Source organism: Typopeltis vanoorti, chromosome 19, assembly GCF_054136105.1.
Source record: "Typopeltis vanoorti isolate ZY-2024b chromosome 19, IOZ_Tvanoo_1.0, whole genome shotgun sequence".
NCBI lineage: Eukaryota > Metazoa > Arthropoda > Arachnida > Uropygi > Thelyphonidae > Typopeltis > Typopeltis vanoorti.
Window position 1 is genome coordinate 58926804 of NC_143567.1, and position 21549 is coordinate 58948352.

General features: G+C 35.8%; 1 protein-coding gene across 1 annotated transcript in view; it reads left to right on the plus strand.

Moving 5' to 3' along the window:
• Positions 1-21549, plus strand: part of LOC150096149 (polycomb protein eed-B-like) — a 196477-nt gene that overhangs the window by 139689 nt on the left and 35239 nt on the right. Inside the window, exon 10 of the mRNA XM_090409523.1 lies at positions 13076-13228. Within this exon, the coding sequence (XP_090265649.1) occupies positions 13076-13228 (153 nt within the window). The remainder of the gene's footprint in view (positions 1-13075; positions 13229-21549) is intronic.

The window sequence follows — 21549 nt, forward strand, 5'->3', positions numbered from 1 at the left end:
TTATTTAAACTGCCGTATAGATTCAGATTATTGCAGTCGTGACCTAAATCTATATTTATATTCACTCTCTAAATCCTTCCCACCAAAATAGGTTCTATTTTTATAAGTGGTAAGTTGGAATCGTAATCAGGCATGACTCAGGTTCAGATAAATATGACGTTTATTGGAATATCTAAAACACAATACAAAATTCATACACTGAATAATGCTCAATACTAAATAAAACTCAAATTAAGAGGTTAAAACTTTCTGAATTAATTAAATCTTATAAAGCATACTAAACACAGTAACTGCATATTGGGATAGATAGCAAATGATATGAAGTTAAGCTAAATACCTTTCAGTAGTATTGCTCGCAAGAGAAAACTAACAAACATTCTAATGTTACTGAGATACTAAATTCTACTATTCTTATCGCATCAAGTTAATCCTATCACATACAAAATTACAAAAGATCTCTTCCAAATAATTCTTCTTACTCTCAAAGAAGGTTAACTTTCTAAATAGAGACTGTCCACAGAGTTCTTTAGAATACAGTTCTTAATTTCACATTCGTAAACAATCTTCTCTCTTCTAATGAACTTTCACACAAAATTAAATAATTGCACCTTACCGAGCTTTTTCCGCGTCATTCTGCACCATGTGTATGTCTGGATACTTCTCATCTATTGGCTGTCCATATGCCAACGTAGGGGTTACGTTATCTTCATTCCTTCTGCCGAAAACGGACTCAAATCTTTGCTTTTCAGGAACAACTCGATGAGACTTTTCAGCGACGGCTTGATTCTGCTAGGACTGGAAATTTTACCTTCAGCTTTGCATAGAATCCTACTTCATTTTACGAACGCTCGCAGTCCGACATCTTATCACAGACTTCAATCCCCCCCTCCTCCCTACGCAAAACTGCCCACTAACTTCCGAACCACCAAAACGGGAAAACGTTATGACCAGAGAGAGACTCCGATATGGGCTCAACCTTTTATATTCTTCTATAGAACGTCCTCTTTTCTCAGTCCCCTTTTTGTACATGGCCCTTATCTTTTCACTCCTTTGGGTTCATCCTTCGCTTTTACAACGCTGTTATACTTGGATTCACAGAATACGTGGCAACGTAATTTTCTGAGTAAGCTATAGCCGCTAGCGTTACGCTGTACACATGTAGCTTTATGCCTTCCAGGAATTATTACTTAGCAACTTTTTAGATGACTCACGGTAAATTTTACATAGCTTAAGTGAGGCTTAAATTTAAATCAGATTATCTCTCTTTTTAGACATTCTTAAAAATGAAATCTTAATATAATCACATCAGCTTAAATATAAGGCACTTGAAATAAAGAATACAAATTTTACATAAAGTGAAGAAGTTTCACTTTTAATTACAGCTGATGTGCAGGTATTTCTCTTTGTCAGCAAGTTTTATATGTTAGATTCCAAATGAATGATTTCTTTCCAAGATTCCTTCATTTAGGATCTAACAGTATTATGCTTATGGAGTTTCACTCAAGGCCTGACTGCAATATATCATAGTGAACAAGTTTGTTATAGAAAGCATTTTCTATAGTGAGCTTAGCTATACTAAGAAACAACATCATTTAAAAAGTATCAAATTCCTGATAAGTAGTACTCTTATTATGGGGGGGGGACGTACAGAATGCTATGAGTGTACTATATGGTTATATTTACATTATTACTAATTTCCTATCAACATTTTCCTCCAAATTGATCTATTACTTATCAGCATTCCATTATTTGTAGCTAACATTTTTGTCTTCCAAGGCACTTCTGACTGAATTAATCCACCTAGATCTTGGTCTTCCTCTGGGTCTTTTTTTCTGCTATCATGGCATCAAACAACTTTTTTTGCTAACCTTCCTTTGCCATTCTCTTTAAGTGACTATAATACTTTATATTATCCCTGCTCATATATTCTTGCATGCTAACAATGTCAATTCCTTCTTAATGTCTTTATTTTTAATATAATTCTGCATTGATGCCATCTGTTCAGGTCTCATAATTTTTTCTCACAACTCTCGTATCTGCTCTAATCACTCATCAAGTGCTTTATTTCTAACCTAACTCTAAGATCCATAGCATAAAGATGGTTTGGACACTGTCTTGTATAGTGTTAGTTTAGTGTTTTGGCTAATTTCTCTTATTCCATATAAATTTGTTCAACTGACTCCCCAGCATACTAGCTTTGCTTACTCATCATCAAATTCCTGACATGTACCCTCAAAGGGTGTACAGGATATGATAGTACAACATGAAAAATTTACATCATTACTAACTTCCTATCTACAATAATCCTCCAAATCAGTCTGTTACTTGTCAAGACTCCAACATTATCAGATCTTATATTTCTATCGTCTAAGGTACATTGTACCGTATCAATCCACCTATATCTTGGTCTTCCTCTGGGTCGTTTTCCTGCCAACCTGGCAGAGAACACTTGTTTTGCTAATCTTTCCTCACCCATTCTGTTTAAGTGACCATACCACCTGAGATTAGCTCTGCTAACGCATTCCTGGATTTTGTATGTCTGACAATCATTTCCTACTCTGCTATTTAGATCCCCAACAAGGACCAACTTTTCCTTTTTCATTGTGTCAGTAGCGTTCTCTAGAGCCTCAAAAAATTCCTCCACTTCTACCTTAGTAAAACCTTCTGTGGGACCATAGGCACAAATAAGTCTCATTGTCCAATTCCCCATTCTGATATTTGTCCACATCACTCTACTTGAGACTGCCTGCCATTCAAGAAGATTAGCCTCATATTTTGTGTTGAATACTATGGCTACTCTTTCTTTTCCTTGATTGTCATTGCCTGAATATAACATTTTGTATTTATTGCTCAGAAAGATCTCACCAGTTTTTGTCTTTTTTGTTTCAGTCACCCCTATTATGTTGATCTGGTACTTATCTAATTCCTCAACTAGCTCCATTTCTTTGCCATTCAGGCTTCTTATGTTGATAGTACCGATCTTTAACTCTGGTGATGTTGAGTTGGGGGTTGCTTTCATATTTGTTCCAGTAGCTAACTTTTCACTGTTTGCCCTGGTTCCCTGGCGAAAACAGTGGTGTCTTGTTTAACCGGGCGACGCCCAAGCCAGCATGAAATTTTGTCATGTTGTACCATCATTTTCTATATTGGTTTAAGGCCAATAAGAATACAATTTGGTCGGCTAAATCCCAAATTGCCAGCCCATCCTCGTTCATTCAGTATCCAGGTAGATACCCAACAGGGTTTACCACGAGAAGGTGAGGATTGGACAGATAGGTCAGAAGCCCTGGTCAGTTCTCCGCATTCTTTTAAAGGCTATGTGGAGGTCTCCTCTCAGTTGTACAGCTTTGACCCTTGCTTATTCTGTTGTCTATTTCTATATTCAATGTTTCTGCTGATTTTTCTGCAAATTTATTACAGCTGCTATTCAGTTTAGTTAAAGAATCCTGGGAACTTGCACTGGATTTATTTAGAAGTGTATCATCTTCTATATAAAGCACAGAGCTGAGATTAACGTCTCCTGATTTTACACCAAACTGTATTCATGTACCCGCTTCAATTCAAACTGCTGACTTACAATTTAAGTATAAATTATGTATTGCTCTGTATAATGTTCACTTACCCTATATAATTGTAGCATTTTGAAAAACTTTTCTCTTAGTACCTTGGCATGTGCTTTCTTTTTTACCACATAACGAAAGAACTCCTTAAGGTTTCTCTCATAATTAGCTTTGGCCTTCCTTACCATACCTGTCACTCTTCTTGCCTGAGCCTTATACTGCTCATGGGCATGCTGATTACCTGTTTCTTTGTAATCTCTCTCTCCACAATCTTTTCTTTGTGTGCAACTCCTTAATGAAGCTCTCCATCCTTCTGACTCTAGGTATACATTCAGATACTGCTCTCTTTAAACACTTTTTGACCCCTCCCATGCACCAGCAACATCTCTCCCCCTCCGAATTCTTATGCTGCCATGGCTCTGCTGAAAGCTGCCTTCTTGGCTTGTCATAATCGCTTGTTTTGTAGTTCCACATGTATCCCTTCAATCTCTAAGTCAAGACTACATGATCATTTTCTCCGTGCAGCATAGCTTGATTGGTTATTGTTAAGTTTTCTGATGCAATGATCAGATCCAGCACTCTTGAATCACATGTTCCCTCAGGTAATTACCTCTCAGCAGCTGTATAAATTCCATTTCCTTCTCTGCCTGTGACTATTCCTTCAATCTATGTCCCCATAATAATGACTCAGTACTCATCATGCTAATTTGTGAGCGCATGTCATCTACATTCTCCCGTATATCACTTACATCAGTGTTCCTCAAAGTGTGGTATGCATACTTCCGGGGGTAAGCGAAAGGTCTTCAGGGAGGTACGTGGCAATTTTCGGCTATGCATCATTAACGCATGGAATCATTATGTTTCTCAACAAATAGTGCAATTAGAGACAACTGGAATAAAAACGCCACAACGAATGAATCACATCTCTCCTCCAACAGAAACTCTTGTATAGACTCAAGCAAAACCATATGTTGCAGGTGCAACATATGGTTTTGCTTGACACAACCACCTGTCGTGAACATGTTAAAACTAAGAAATATATAGTGAATGTGTTTCAGATATTATGGAATTCGGCTGAAGAGAATTAGCATTTCAACTCAACTGGTGAAATGCTAATTTATCTTTGGTTCGCGCAATCTTTTGTTAATATCGCACCAATCATATGCACTTCTTCATAGCTGCTATATGTATCTCAAGTCTTGTAAATTACTGGTAATTTTTGCTTGAAATAATGGGAAAGAAGATGAAGGTATTTGGGTAGATGACTTTGATGCTGCACACAGGGAAACTGTTCTCTATGCTAAAAGTAGCGATAGCGAGTAGAAGCTTCTTGGTAAGTCACACCATTTGCAGTTTTTTCCCTGAAAACTTTAGTTTCTGAAAACCCGCATATATCTCGCACCACGATTTTTTAGCTTTAATTTTGAGAAAGAAGTGCGAGTTATAGTCTAGCAAAAACGGTAATTTTTTTAACTTTCAAATTCTTGAGTATGGATCATTGGTGAAAGATTTGATTTATAAAACCCACAAAAGAGAGCAATATAGCAAATACAAGTAGTGTAAGCAACAAGAAAACATTGATATTGCATCTGGATCAAATGAAATTGATAAGGATATGTCGTCTGACATCTCTAGAGAACCAACTAGAAAGAAGATGAAAAATCTTTGTAAGTATGATATGAATTGCTTGAAATGTGGATTTTCATGGACAGGAAATGAAGAGAAACCTATTCCTTGTTCCCTTGATATACACTCTACCGTTTTGATTTTAATTTCTCTGCTATTATTAGCAAAACCCTTCTCCCCATCCTGTTCCTTCTGTACTCTCTGTAGACACTATTATCCCTTGCACTCTATTCCTATGACCATATCATCCTCAGTCAACCATGTCTCACTAATGCATATAACTTTTGGCCAAGTTGTGCTAACCATTGTCAAAAGTTCCTCAACCTTATTTTGAATACCCCTGTCATTAGTATACATAAACTGCAATTTCCCCCCCCCCCCCTTGATCCCACCATCTCCCTTACACCTTGTGTTACTCAGCCAAATAAAGTTAATCTGGATGCTACATTTTGCATCGTCATCACTCTTTCCCACTTACTAACTTCTAGGTTGCTGGGACCCACACTCACCTGCATACTCCCCACCACCACCAAAAAAAAAAAAAACATTCTTTCCTTGATTTTGTACTTCTGAACTCTCACTGAACAACACTTTCTTGAGACTCCGACTCCTTCCATTAAACTCATTCCACAAACTCCACACCATTCCTTCTGCACAATTTGCACACTGACTCATTCTTGATCATAATCTCTCTGTCTCAGCTCTCCGCTATCATACTGTGGCAAGAGACTCACAACTTTTACTTTCTCACTCTTCTTGTTTCGCATGCATTGGCAACTCTTTCATGTCTTCTCGCATACACTTGTCACCTGCTAAATCATTTGTACCAACCAAAATAAATGTCTCTTTCACCTTAACTCTCTGCATCCTTATAACATCACTGCAACACTGTAACATATCAGTAACAGTTTTCCATGTAGCAGTGAGTTTGAAGTTATTTGGTGTGAGGCAGAGGTCTAACAAAATCAAATACACAGTGGGGATATTGATGCTGCAGACTTAGTGAATCAGCTGCTAGTGATGAAATGCATTGCCAAATAAATCTAATGGGTACTGAATGCCAATTGGACAGCAGTCTCATGAAAACAATGAAGCCAAATTTATTGAGCTGCTGTGAACTTCCTTAAGCAGTCAGTATGTGACAAAAGGAAATTGAGGGTAAAGAATATTAGACTTATAATGTCCAGGGGAGGGGAGCTTCAGTTAAAGATGTGACTGTTTTGCCTCCAGTTTGTGACAGTGATTATGCTATCGTGATGTGGGAGGGTAGCTAAGTGTGTACATTTCTTTTTAAACAATTATGGAGACAACTACCATGTTATAGTAAAACTTCAGTGTAATATAAATCAAAATAATCACCTGATGTGTCAACCTACCTATCAAGGTTATTTTGTAACTATGACAAAAAAAGTTAATTGTATGGATATTCAATTTAGAAATGGTTACATGCTGAACTTCAAAACAGGAAATTATGACACCAGCTAGAGATAATACTGAGTTTGATCCCATGGTATAGGTTGCTAGATGGGAAGGATATTGGCAGTGCATGGGAAATGTTAAATAAAATACATCGATGATGCAATATCAGAATGTGTCCTTAGAATTTGAAGAATAAACAAGGTGGGAGTGAAATGAATGTGCAATCTTATTAAGCAGGAGATTCTTAAGCAAAGATGATGTGAAAAGAATACTGTATCCATAAGGATGATGTCAGCTAAGAAAATTATAGCTGACATCATCCTTGACAAGTAACAGACTGATTTGGAGGAAAATTGTAGATAGGATGTTAGTAATGATGTAAATTTTTCTTGTAGTACTATCATACCCTGTACCCCCCCTAGAGGATACATGGCAGGAATTTGATGATGATGATGATTAAAGTTGTTAAGTGGTACTACAAGGATCAGTCCTTGGTGCATCGTCATTCAGTCTATATATTAATCGCATTTGGAAAGATTTGACAAGAAACATACAGTTAATTGCTGATGATGCAAAGATAGGTGGTGCAATCAGTAATGCAATTGACAGTCATATACTTGCAGAATAATTTGAATAGGCTGGAATTGAGGACATGTAAAAATGGCTCTCAGTTGAGTGTTCATAAAGTTATGCACTTTGATATAATGAGATATCCAATGGCATATTTTTTGGTGGGATTATGCTAGAAGAAACTGACTAGGATAGCAGTTTTGGAGTTATAAAGAGACAAAATTGGTATTTTGCCTCTTTATGAGTGATATGATCTCAGCTGAAGTGTTGTGTACAGATCTGGTCTCCTGATTTCTGAGATGATGAAGATACAGTGAAGAGGATGCAAAGGAGAGTGTTAAAGATAATAGATAACAGAAGAAAGTAGGATGATATGATAGACCTACAAACTTCTGAAATGATCATACAGGATACCAGTAGATGAAATTTTTCAATTTATGGAGGACAAATGGGTATCCATGGAAGTTGAGGATGAATGCAGTTAAGAAAGGAATGAGAGCTACATTTTTCTCTTATAGAGCAATGTGTGCAACCGGAATGGCTTTCCTTTGGGTGTGCAAATATCTGAACGAATTCAAGAGAATATGTGACATGGTGTGAGTGATATGTCACTGCCCTCAATGAATCCCTGATTTTCTGGATGGATGTCTGCCATAATAATAATAAAATGATGCATTTTGTAATAGCATTCCTGCATAGTGACATCATTCATCATCACAACAGTTGTGTTATAGAACAGTTTTGTTTTGCCTCATTTTATCATTAAAATTAACGCTTGAAACAAAAATTGAAATGACTCCATATTTTAACATAGATTTCATTAAATTCCATCTGGCCACAGAGGAATTATTATTTCAAATCACTTTACCAGTAATGGGAAGGAGGACAAAAAAAAAAAAATTTAGAATTTTGAAATGAAAATTGAAAATTGACATATTACAATGTATGCATTTAACCAATATATCCTATGTGTTAACAGGCTCTTATAATTGTTAACATACAAACCGTGCAATTGTTAATATAGAGTTGATATATAACTGTGCTGTATATATATATCAGCTGTCATTTGTGACAGAGTACAGTATTCAGAGAGCTCTATCTAAAGAGCAGTACTTTTGTAACAATCTGATCAATACTTCATAAGAGCATGGTTTTTGAAACATAAGCACATTTTTGGTGTACTGCAACTGTATATGTCAGCATATAGGATGACCAGTGTATAAAACGAGGCCTAAATTTTAGGCTATTTTAAGCTTATGTCAGTTGTATAAGACGACCCCCCAATTTCTTCTTTCTTGTATTAATGCAACGTTAAGTATTGTTGCTATATCCATTATTTTTCTATCTGTGCATATCCGTTATTTTTTTGCATAGCATAGATTTAGTATTTACCCGAATTACCCTAATTAGAAGTGGTTAGCCCCAATTTTAATTATTAATTTTGCAGTTTTTTTTTAAATTTTAGAATTATTAAAATTGTTATCATTTAAAATCATGGAACCAGTAACAAAATGAAGAAAGTATGAAGCTCGAATTAAAATAAAGGTAATTGAAATGGCAAAGCAAACTAATAACTGTGCTGCTACAAGAAAGTTTGACATAACCGAGAAGATGGTAACAGAATGGAGGAAGAAAGAAGATATTTTTAAAATATTTCCAAATCAAAAATGTGCGATGAGAATGGGGATCGCCGATGGCCGCAACTGGAAAATCACGTTGCAGAATGGGTATTCGAACGAAGGCAAAATGGTTATCTCGTTACAAGAAATATGATTAGAGCATATGCACTAAAATGGTCAAGATTGAATCCGGATGAAAGTATAGAATTTCAAGCTACTTCTGGATGGTGTAATCATTTTATGAACAGACAAAATCTGGTAATACGACAGAAAACGAAAATTACTGAAAAACTACCAGCAGAATTTAACCACAAACTTACCAGTTTCCATAAAATTTATTATTCAGTTGAGACAAGAACATAAATTTCTATTGGCAAATATTGGAAATGACGATGATGAAAACGAAATCAATTCACCAGGATCTACATGAGGATCGTTTAAACAATGTATTTGAAGAAATATTTTCAACAGATGATGAAGAAAATTAACATGAAAATTGAGGTTAATAATTATTATTTGTTTTTTAAGACTTACATCTATTGTAATATTTTAAATAAATTTATGTAACAAAAAATTAATCTGATTTGTTTATAAACACTGCCTATTTTCTTATATAACAATGTATTATAACTACCTAAATGTTAATCCAAGAAATTAAGCTTCCCTTTTTTATACTTGCGTATAAGCGACCCATGATTTCAAGGGGGGTTTTCTGTAGTATTTGAGAGTCATCTTATACGCCGGCATATACAGTAATTTATTTTGCCTTAGTTTATTGTTATAGTTGGTCCATTTGAAACTGTGAAATGATTTGACAAATTTCATGAGATCCTAAATATTAAATTTCAATTAATGTCTTTCATCATAATCCAGAGTTATCATTATGCATAATTTCAAAAAGTTTTGCTCCTATAAATGATGTAGATCACACACACACACATACACACAAAAAAAAAAAAAAAAAAAAAAAAAAAAGATAATTTAACTGATTTTTGTAAAAATTCCAAATACTGAATTTCAGTGAAATCTATCTCTCAGAAATTGCTTATACACAGACAGAATCTGAAATGAATCTGGAGTTCTTTACATATTGCGAAATATATCTAAATATTATTTTTAAATCTTATGAGGGTAGTTTGAAAAGTTCTCAGCCTCAACCATAAGCATCCATGTGAAATTGCAAGTCATTCTATCAAATATCTATTAAATAAAAGTAGTTTGTTTTATACAGCTGTCTGAACCAAAAGTGTTGTCTATATACCTTGAAATGGATAAAATTGAGTATCGTACGGTTATAAAATTTTTTGTAAATGAATTTCTTTTGGCACTAAAAGAAATTCATTCGAAGTTCATAAAAGTTTATGGGCACTCTTCTCCTTCGTTTTCAACAATTAAAAAATGGACTGCTGAGTTTAACTGTAGCCATACCAGCCTTGAAGATGATCCATGTGAAGGGCGTCCAAAAAGTGTAACAACACCAGAAACCATTGATCACGTGCACAATATGGTATTGGATGACCAGAGAGTCAAAGTGCATGAAATTGCTGAGACTATACGCATTTCAAAAGAACGTGTAGGATATATTTTGCATTAAGAATTGCAAATGAAAAAGCTTTGCACAAAATGGGTGCCACTCTTGCTCACAGCAGATCAAAAATGCACTCGCATGAAACTGTTGGATTCTGATTATGTAGAGATTAGAGTAATTATTATTTGCTTCAGAATCCAACATGATCTTCCATCACAAAGGCTAGACTTGTAAATAATATTTAATGTAAACAACTTATTTTACAATTTAATATTCATATAACTACTTTAATTTTGTCTAATATCTAATTATTTAATCAAAGATATATGTATTAATAATGAAAAGACTGTATTAAATATTAAGCTATTTTATTTATTACTATATTAATATTACAAGAACTTGTATTTGATAATTTAACTGTGCATTAATTGAAATATAAATATTCTTTATTTATTCCTATTTGTAGAAGTTTAGCATTATGCAATACCTCAATTTTATTATATTTTGTTTGGTTGTCATGGAAACGTATGTAAGTGAGCGAGCACATTTTTGGAACACCACGTGAGGAGAAGGTTTATTGAAAAGAGTTTTAGAAAGAAATCACGAGAATAATTTAGGTGGGAAGAAGAGATATATAAGCGATGAACGAACGCTGGAATTAAAGGAAAAAATTAAGAGATAGATTAGAGAGAGAAAGGAGAGGATTAGCATTAGGCTGGAATCGGAGCATTTGGGAATCACAGTGCGATAATAGCGAGTCAGCAAGTCACTCAAGCAGCTAATAAAGTCTACTAGTCGAGAGGCGGTTAGCTAATAAATTGTAGGATAACAATTATAGCTACGGAAGACAGCTGAGTGACTACTAAATAGACTAGCGATATTTAGTTGAGATTCGATTTCAGGGTCGACCTTTCAAGGACATACAGAACCTTGAAGCAAAGTACAGAGTTATTAGCGAATAGTAGAGGCTGTAAAGTTGAAATTTACCATTAGCTGTGCTTAGAAATATATTGCCTAAAGAATTAAATGAATGCAGGAAGAATGAACAGCTATGCATACAAAACCTCAAGTTAAGGAATTATTGTGTATTGCCTTAATTCATAAGTGATCAGTAGTATTTTCATGCAAGAACGTTTGTTTATGTGTATTGTGACCAATGATTAATTCAGTTATTGCTTAGAAGATTTATTTACATGAGTGCCGTATACTGCTCAAGGTGTTTACAGTTATAAAAAATGTTTGTGTGTAAGTTCATGAAGAAAGAAGATTATTCCAACCTTTAATAATTCTATACAGAGAAGTGTGTGAGTTTCATCCTAGAATATCCCTATACTAACAGTAACTGTTGCGGAGGTTAGCTGAAGCGTAGATTTAAAAGTGTAAGCTTGTGAAAAAGTATTGCTACCAATAAATTGTATTTGAAACTAAAAAAAAAAACTATGAGATGTTAATGTGAATGATCACTAAGGAATTTTATGACATTAAGCTTTATTAAGTGTTAAGTGAACTGTGTGAAGACTGTATTAGAGATAACAGATTTACCATTGTCTGAATTTGTATGACAGCATTATCAGAAAGGCTGAAGTGTTTATAATAACTTATTTAGTATTTTGATCTTAAGTGTATAATTTGTGATTATAAAATTAAATGTTTGTTTTGTTAATCTAATGTTGTATTTTGCCTGAATCTCTTTTACTGCACCATTCATAAAATATTCGAACCAAAGCAGGAGAGATAAATAACTTAAATATACTCAGCCAGTATATATTTTAAGGAGAAATAGTTGAAGGTTGATTTTTCTTCAATTCTTGAACTAATTCAGATATAGAGTGGCGCAGTCTTTAAATATAAATTTTCTCTATATTTGAATTAGAAATCAACTAGCAACTATTTTCTAGTTAAGAACATCGTAATAGTAATCATGTTGGATCCGAGGTATAGATTAAGACGAAGTAGGATCCAACAAAACTCTCTGAACAGTGCTTGGAGCATTTTAACAAGAATAAAACTGATTTTGTGCATTGATTTTATTAGTATGGATGAGACTTGGATTCACCATTACATGCCAGAATCCAAACAGCAGTCGTTTCGAAACAGTGGACAGAAGTCGGTTGTTCAGTGCCAAAGAAGACAAAGTCGGTTCCATCAGCAGGAAAGATCATGGCATCGGTGTTTTGGGATGCTAAAGACATTTTGTTTATTACTTATCTTGAAAAGGGTAAAACAATAACTGGGAATATTATTCCAATCTTTTAACCAGACTAGACGAAAAAATATGTGAGAAAAGACTCGGTTTGCAGAAGAAAAAAATCATCTTTCATCAGGACAATGCACCTGCCCACAAAGGTGTTTTGGCGATGGGAAAATTAAGGGATCTGCACTATGAATTGATGGAACATCCACCCTATTCCCCCAGATTTGGCTTCCTCTGACTTCTGTCTCTTCCCAAAACTAAAACTCTTCCTCGCTGGTCAGCAATTTTTTTTCTTCGAATCAAGAGGTAATTGCAGCTTGTAGAGGGATTCTTAGAACCACTAGAGCATCGCTAGAATAAATGTATTAGTCTTAAGGGAGATTATGTTAAAATAAAAGTAATTTTGAAATTATAAATTTGTGTTTTCATTGTTAGGCCGAGAACTTTTCAGACTGCTCTCGTATAATGATTACATGGACTTTTTTAAACTATTTTAGGTCAAATATATAATAATATGCCACTTAAGTTGAATTTAAGTTATTATATATTTTGAACTTAGTCATGCGAAAATTGCATTGTCTGTTGGAAACCTGGTCAACTTGAAGAAACTGAAGTTAAACACACTGACACAGCAGTTACAGTTTTACATAGGTTTGAATTTAAAGAATGTGAAATTTGGTTTATGCGCTTCTCTTTAGATTCCCTGCAAAAGGTAAGAAATTAATTTTTTTTAATTTAAACTTAAGTTTTTGATGTTTAGCTTGCCTATTAGTTTCTTATATATCATTTCCTATATCAAGTTCCCTCTTTTTCTACCTGTCATTCTCTATTATTTCCTGATGAGGGAATAATGGACAGGATTCAGAGGTAAGGAAGGACCATGATGGTGAGAGGTCTCTTCTTTATTTCATCAGCAGGAAACCTGTACACAGCAATCAAGGTGTAGTTGTATCACAGCCTTAAAAATATGCGCCATTATAGAAAGATAAGTTGCTAAAGGGATTTTATAAATGGTATAAAAAAATGCCATTTATCAAAAAAAAATTTTTTTGATAAATGGCAAGTAGAGAAAAAACAAGAGGTTGTCTCTATAGGTTGTGTAAGAGTGTTTTAGTAAGGGTGTGAAGAAATTTTTTTTAAATTGGAGAGTGGTGAATGAATTGAACAGAGCAGGTTACCAAAGGTGGTCATAAATTCTTTGTCAATGAATGAATTAAAAGAGAGGTACTGCATGAATAATAGTTATTGTAGTTATATTATTATATAAAAATTAAAATGGCTGTAGATGTTTTTTTTCTGTTCAGTATGAAAACTCGTATGAATACGAATAAGACATTTTTGTTAGTTGAGTTAATTAAAGGGGTACTTAAGGATCAAAGCTGCATAACTGAAAGGAGCCCTCCGCACAGCCTTTAAAGGAATGTGAAGAACTGACCAGGGCTTCTGACCACCTTCTCGTGGTGCACCCTATTAGGAATTTATCTGGATACTGAACAATGAGGATGGGTTGTCAATTTGGGATTTAGCCAACCAAATTGTATTCTTATTGGCTTAAATAACAATATAAAATTATTGTGCAACTTGACAGAATTTCGTGCCAGCTGGGCCGTCGCCTGGTTAAACAAGGCCCCCCCTGTTGTTTTTGCCAGGGAACCAGTGCAAACAACAAAAAGTCAGCTAGTGGAACATATCCAGAAACACACTCAACTCAATATCACCATAGTTTAAGATCGGTACTATCAATTTAAGAAGCCTGAATAGCAAAGAAATGGAGCTAGCTGAGATATTGGATAAGTACCAGTTCAATATAATAGGGGTGACTGAAACAAAAAAGATCAAAACTGGTGAGATTTTTCTAAGCATTAAATACAAAATGTTATATTCAGGCAATAACAATCAGGGAAAATGAGGAGTAGCTATAATATTCAACACAAAATACAAGACTAATCTTCTTGAATGGTAGACAATATTAAGTAGAAGATGTGGACAAATATCAGAATGGGGAACTGGATAATAAGACTTATTTATGTCTATGCTCCCACAGAAGGTTCTACTAAGATAGAAGTGGAGGAATTTTTTTGAGGTTTTAGAGAAAGTAATTGACAATGAAAAATGAAAAGTTGGGGGATCTAAATAGCAGAGTAGGAAATGATTGTCATACCAAAAATATTTTGGGAAAATGAGGATTTCTGCTCAGGACATGGACTGGTTATTACTACCACCATGTTCCAACATAAAAATGTGCACAAATTCACATGGAGAGAAGAGGCAAGGAATAAGAAAAGTCTCATTGACTATGTTATTGTTTATAGTTATGTTTTTTCCCTGGTTTAGGACACCAGAGTGTACAGAGGATTTGAAATTGGAAGTGATCACTATTTAGTCTTGAGCAGAATAAAATTGAATTTCATATTGAAAAGAATGACATGTAAGAAAGTTTTAAAGCGAATAAAAGTTGAGCAGCTCTCAGATGTGAACTGTAGACTAAAATACACAAAGATTATTGAAGAAAAAATGAAAGAGCTTGAGAACAGGAACCAAGCCTTGGAGATTCAGTGGCAAGCCCTGAAGAAAACATTAATTGATTCAGCCAGAGAGGCATATGGTGAGATTGTTAGCAAACAGAAAAATCAGAACTCCATGGTGGACACAGGAAGTTAAAGAGGCAGTGAAGAAAGCATATCGAAAGTTCCTGGGAAATAAGTCAGCTTGTGTTCTTAAAGAACAGAGACAAATGTAAGAAAGCAAAACACTGTGTAAAACTAGCTAAACAAAAGTTATGGGAGGACTTTGGCAAGAGCATAGAAAATAAACATCAAGAAGGCGGCAAGATATTCGGGAGGTTGTTGAAGAAGCTTAGAAATGGAGGAAAGAGTGCTGTAAAAGGAGTTACAAATGATGAAGGCGACATGAAAACGGGAGAAAAAGATATCCTTGAAGTATGGAGTAATTACTTCGAAAAATTGCTAAATGAAACAAGCAGTGATGACAGCACAGTGGTAAAAAACACTGACCACGCATGCAGTCAGGAATACATATCCAAACTTGAAGTAGAAACTGCCATCAAAAGCCTGAAATGTGGAAAGGCAGCAGGAGTAGATGATATTCAACCAAAAATACTCAAGAATGGAGATATAAAAGTCTTACAGTGACTACACTACATGGTTCAGAAGGCCTGGACAGAGGGGGCGAATTCCAGATGATTGGAATAGAGCTCTCATAGTACCCATTCATAAAAAATGAAATAAAGCTGAATATGAAATTACAGAGGTATTTCTCTACTTCAGTGTTCCTGGTAAGATTTATGCAATTATACTTGAGAAACGGTTGAGAAGGATTGTGGAACGGAAGCTTAGTGAAGAAGCTGGATTCAGGCCAAATAGAGGCTGTCAGGATCAGATTTTCACTTTACGAAAAATAGTTGAAAAATCGTGGGAATATTACAAAAATCTGTATTTAAGTTTTTTGTAAACCTGCAAAAGGCATATGACAAGGTGCCAAGAGAAAAGCTATTCAAAATGCTACAGTTATATGGTTTCAATTGAGCAATACTTCTTCTTTATTTGAGTTGTAAGTCAGCAGTTAGAATTGAAGGAAGTACAGGAAGGTGGTTTAATGTTAAATCTGGTGCCAGAAAAGAATGTACATTATTCTCTCTGTTATTCATTATCTATATTATTCACATTATGAAGGAAAGTGGTATTAAACCTGATATCAAAATTGGAGATGTTAATGTCCACTCGTTGCTTTATGTGGATGATGTTATACTTCTAAATAAATCCGCTACAAGTCTGCAAGATTCTCTAACTAAATTCAATTGCTGTTGTAATAGACATGGTATGAAGGTCAGCATTAAAAAGAGAAGAACAATGAAAATAGGCAGAAACACTGAAAATATCAACTGCATTGTGAATGGAGAACCTATAAAACAAGTAAAACATTTCAGCTACTAAGGTATGATTTTTAGTGAAGATGGTAAATTAAATACGGAAATAGACAACAGAATCAACAAACTGGTATGGTAGGAAGTCAAGTGAATAAATTTATATGGAATAAGAGAGAAATTAGCCAGAACACTAAATTAGCTGTATGAAAGACAGTGTTCAAACGAATTTGAAATTATGGATCTGAGAGCTGGATTAGAAATAAAACACTTGACCAAAGACTAGAGATCACAGATATGAGAGTCCTGAGATAGATTAGGAGCTTGAACAGATGGCATCAATGGCAATATCTTATTAAAAACAAGAATAATAGGAAAGAACAAGACATTGCTAGCATCCGTGAACGTGTTAGCAGAGCTAATCTCAGGACAAAGACAATGAAAATAGCTATGATATGGTCGCTTAAACAGAATGGGAGAGGAAAGATTAGCTAAACAAGTGTTCTCTAGCAGGTTGGCAGGAAAAAGGCCCAGAGGAAGACAAAGATATAGGTGGATTGATACAGTAAAAAGTGCCTTAGAAAATAGAAATATAAGATCTGATAATGATGTTGGAGTCTTGAAAGGTATCAGATTGATTTGGAGGAAAATTGTTTGTAGGAAGTTAGTAATGATGTAAGTTCTTCATGTAGTATTATCATAATATCCTGTACACCTGTTGAGGGTTCATGTCAGGAATTTGATGATGATGAGTTAATTAAAATTGTAAACAAAGGTGTGTACAAATATTGTTATATTGATAAAATTTCTTGTCAAAATGATATATTTTGTTGTAATAAAAATATTTCACCAGTGTTTGTTTCAATATTATTAGTTGACTAACAAGGCAATTAATTTAACTGCAATAAAAAACTGTATTCTATTTTCTTATTGGTTAAACCAAAATAAAAAATGATGGTACAACATGACAAAATAATTTCATGCTGGCTGGGGCGTCACCCGGTTAAACAAGGCCCCCGTTGTTTTCGCCAGGGAACCAGGGTGAACAGCGAAAAGTCAGCTACTGGAACAAATCTGAAAACAAACCCCAACTCAACATCACCAGAGTTAAAGATCGGTACTATCAACATAAGAAGCCTGAATGGCAAAGAAACGGAGCTAGCTGAGGAATTAGATAAGTACCAGATCGACATAATAGGGGTGACTGAAACAAAAAAGACCAAAACTGGTGAGATCTTTCTGAGCAATAAATACAAAATGTTATATTCAGGCAATGACAATCAAGGAAAAGAAGGAGTAGCCATAGTATTCAACACAAAATACGAGGCTAATCTTCTTGAATGGCAGTCAGTCTCAAGTAGAGTAATGTGGGCAAATATGAAAATGGGGAACTGGACAATGAGACTAATTTGTGCCTATGGTCCCACAGAAGGTTCTACTAAGGTAGAAGTGGAGGAAATTTTTGACGCTTTAGAAAAAGCAACTGACACAATGATAAAGGAAAAGTAGGTCCTTGTTGGGGATCTAAATAGCAGAGTAGGAAATGATTGTGAGACATACAAAAATATTTTGGGAAAATTTGGAGAAAAGAGCAAAGCTAATAATAATGGCAAATATCTGTTGGATTTCTGCTCAGGACATGGACTGGTTATTACTAACACCATGTTCCAACATAAAAATGTGCACAAATTCACATGAAGAGAAGAGGCTAGGAATAAGAAAAGTCTCATTGACTATGTTATTGTTGAATATTCCTATATTTCGTCCTAGTCACTAGGACATCTACGGGGATTACAAAAACAATTAATGTAACATGCACACAAAAACTTACAATACTAAGCCCAACCACGTGGGTGACACTAAAGTCCTATCTAGGTGGAGTGCCCTCTAAGGGCGGTAGTAGGTGGCCTGGAATGTAAGGTGGGACCTCTGGTGATGAGTGTTTCCCAAATCTTCGGAAGCTTAATGCAACCGTATTTGTTAAGATTTGGTTGGTTTCTGAGAGCTGCTGCTGCTTCTAAGAAAAGTCTCTTTCTTGAATTTGCTGTGGTGGAGCATGGTGGTTTTCTTCCATGATATTCTGTGGGTGGTGTCCAAAACATGGTCAGCCAAGCCTGAATGGCCATAGTTGTGTTTAACGATGTACGACTTGTGTTCCTCTAGGCGGATGGATGCTGATCTGCCTGTCTGTCCAAATTACGCAAGCTTACAGGAACAGGGTACTTTGTAAACTCCAGGCAGAGAGAGAGAGGGGGAGCTGATCTTTTGTAGAACGGATAAGGGTAAGAAGTTTGCGGTAGGGCTTATATGCTGTGTGTAGGTTATACTTTTTTAGTATCTTGGCTATTTTTTCCGAAGTGCCTCAGATGTAGGTTATGGTGATGGCATTTTTAAATTCTTGTTGACGAGAGGGATGGGGAATGGGGGAGGAATTGATTATTTTTTTGATACTGTGTTCACTGTAGCCATTGGAGAGGAAAGTTCTGTGTATGTGGTTAAGCTCAGTAGTGAGGGCGGTTCCACTGGAACAAAGATTGTGGGCTCTCTTGGTAAGGGTTTTAATGATGCCATATTGTTGTGAGGGGTGGTGGTGGGAGAGTTTGTGAATGTATCTGCCTGTGTGTGTGGGTTTTCTGTATACAGTGAAGGCAAGTGTATCATTGGCCAGGCGCGTGACTAAGGTGTCTAGGAAGGGTAAACAATTGTTCTTTTCCTTTTCCATAGTAAACTGGATTCTTGGATGTAGGCTATTGAGATGACCAAGGAAGGAGTCTAACGTGTCTGGGCCATGAGGCCAAATAGAGAACACATCATCTACATATCTTAGCCAGATAGAAGGTTTGAGTGGGGCTGAGTCTATGGCTCGTTTTTCGAAATCTTCCATAAAGAAATTGGCAAGGGGGGGTGAGAGGGGGGAACCCATGGCAGTTCCTTCTATCTGCTTGTAGATTTTGTTATTCCAAGAGAAATACCCAGACTTGATGGCAAAGGAAAAGAGATCTAAGATGTCAGAGGGGGAAACGTTTTCTAGGAGAGATAAAGTGTCAGTTAAGGGAATATTGGTAAACAAAGAGGAGATATCAAAGCTTACCAATATGTCTGTATTGTTCAAGGTTAAATTTTCTGTGAGGGCTTTAAAGTGGGTCGAGTTTTTTATATAGAAAGCTGAATTTCCGGTGAGGGGGGACAGAGAGTTGGCCAGCTGTTTAGACAGTCTGTAACAAGGTGCATTGGTGGCATCTACTATAGGTCTGAGTGGGGAATTGGGTTTGTGGATTTTTGGTAAACCGTATATTCGGGGGGGGGAGCGGAAAGGTTTAAGTTTTTTCGTGACGTCAGGGGGCCAGGAGGTTACTTTTTTAAGTAAGATTTTTAATTTCTTAACTTGTGTTTTTGTGGGGTCATGTTCTAGCGGGATGTAGGTAGCGCGATCACGGAGGATAGTGTTCATTTTACGATTGTATTCGCTGGTATTAAGAACAACTGTGGCATTACCCTTATCCGCTCTGGTGATGACAATACTTTTTTCTTTGCGTAGTTTCTGGAGAGCCATGCATTGGACATAAGTTAATTTTTGGAGGCGAAGAGTGAGCAAGGATGTTGGCTACCTCCGACGGTAAGCGACCGATCCCCCGTTCGACATTAACCATTACATCGAGCACCGGCACTTCTTTTTAGAAGCAGCAGCAGCTCTCAGAAACCAACCAAATCTTAACAAATACGGTTGCATTAAGCTTCCGAAGATTTGGGAAACACTCATCACCAGAGGTCCCACCTTACATTCCAGGCCACCTACTACCACCCTTAGAGGGCGCTCCACCTAGATAGGACTTTAGTGTCACCCACGTGGTTGGGCTTAGTATTGTAAGTTTTTGTGTGCATGTTACATTAATTGTTTTTGTAATCCCCGTAGATGTCCTAGTGACTAGGACGAAATATAGGAGTATTAAATTTTAATTTAATTCTTTCTGAGTGTTGTAAAAAATCCATTAAACCTCCAACATAATGTCCTCACAGCACTTAAGCTTCTACACAAGTATTTAGTCTTGAGCAGGATAAAATTGAATTTCATATTGAAAAGAATAACATGTAAGAAAGTTTTAAAGCGAATAAAAGTTGAGCAGCTCTCAGATGTGAACTGTGGACTAAAATACAGAAAGATTATTGAAAAGAAAATGAAAGAGCTTGAGAACAGGAATCAAACCTTGGAGATTCATTGGCAAACTCTGAAGAAAACATTGATTGATTCTGCCAGAGAGGCATGTGGTGAGGTTGTGTGCAAGGATAAAAAAATCAGAACTCCCTGGTTGACACAGGAAGTTAAACAGGCAGTGAAGGAAAAGAAGAAAGCATACTAAAAGTTCCTGGCAAATAAGTCAGCTTTTACTCTTACAGAATACAGAGACAAATGTAAGAAAGCTAAACAGTGTGTAAAACAAGCTAAACAAAAGTCATGGGAGGACTTGGGCAAGAATATAGAAAATAAATATCAAGAAGGTGGCAAAATATTCTGGAGGTTGTTGAAGAAGCTTAGGAATGAAGGAAAGATTGCTGTAAAAGGAGTTAGAGATGATAAAGGTGACATGAATATGGTAGAAAAAGATATCCTTGAAGTATGGAGTAATTACTTTGAAAAACTGCTAAATGAAACAAGCAGTGATGACAGCACAGTGATAAAAAAAACACTGACCAGGCATGCAGTCAGGAATACATATCCATACTTGAAGTAGAAAAAGCCATCGAAGGCTTGAAATGTGGAAAGGCAGCAGGAGTAGATGATATTCGACAAGAAATGCTGAAGTATGGTGGTATAAGTGTCTTACAGAAGCTGCACTGCATAGTTCAGAAAGCCTGGACAGAGGGATGAATTCCCGATGATTGGAGTAGAGCTCTCATAGTACCCATATATAAAAAGGGAAATAAAACTGCATGTGAGAATTACAGAGGAATTTCCCTACTGAGTGTTCCTGGCAAGATCTATGCAAGTATACTTGAGAAACGGTTGAGAAGAATTGTGGAAGAAAAGCATGGTGAAGAACAAGCTGGATTCAGGCCAAATAGAGGCTGTCAGGATCAGATCTTCACTTTACGACAAATAGTCGAGAAAGCATGGGAATATAACAAAGATCTGTATTTAAGTTTTGTCTATT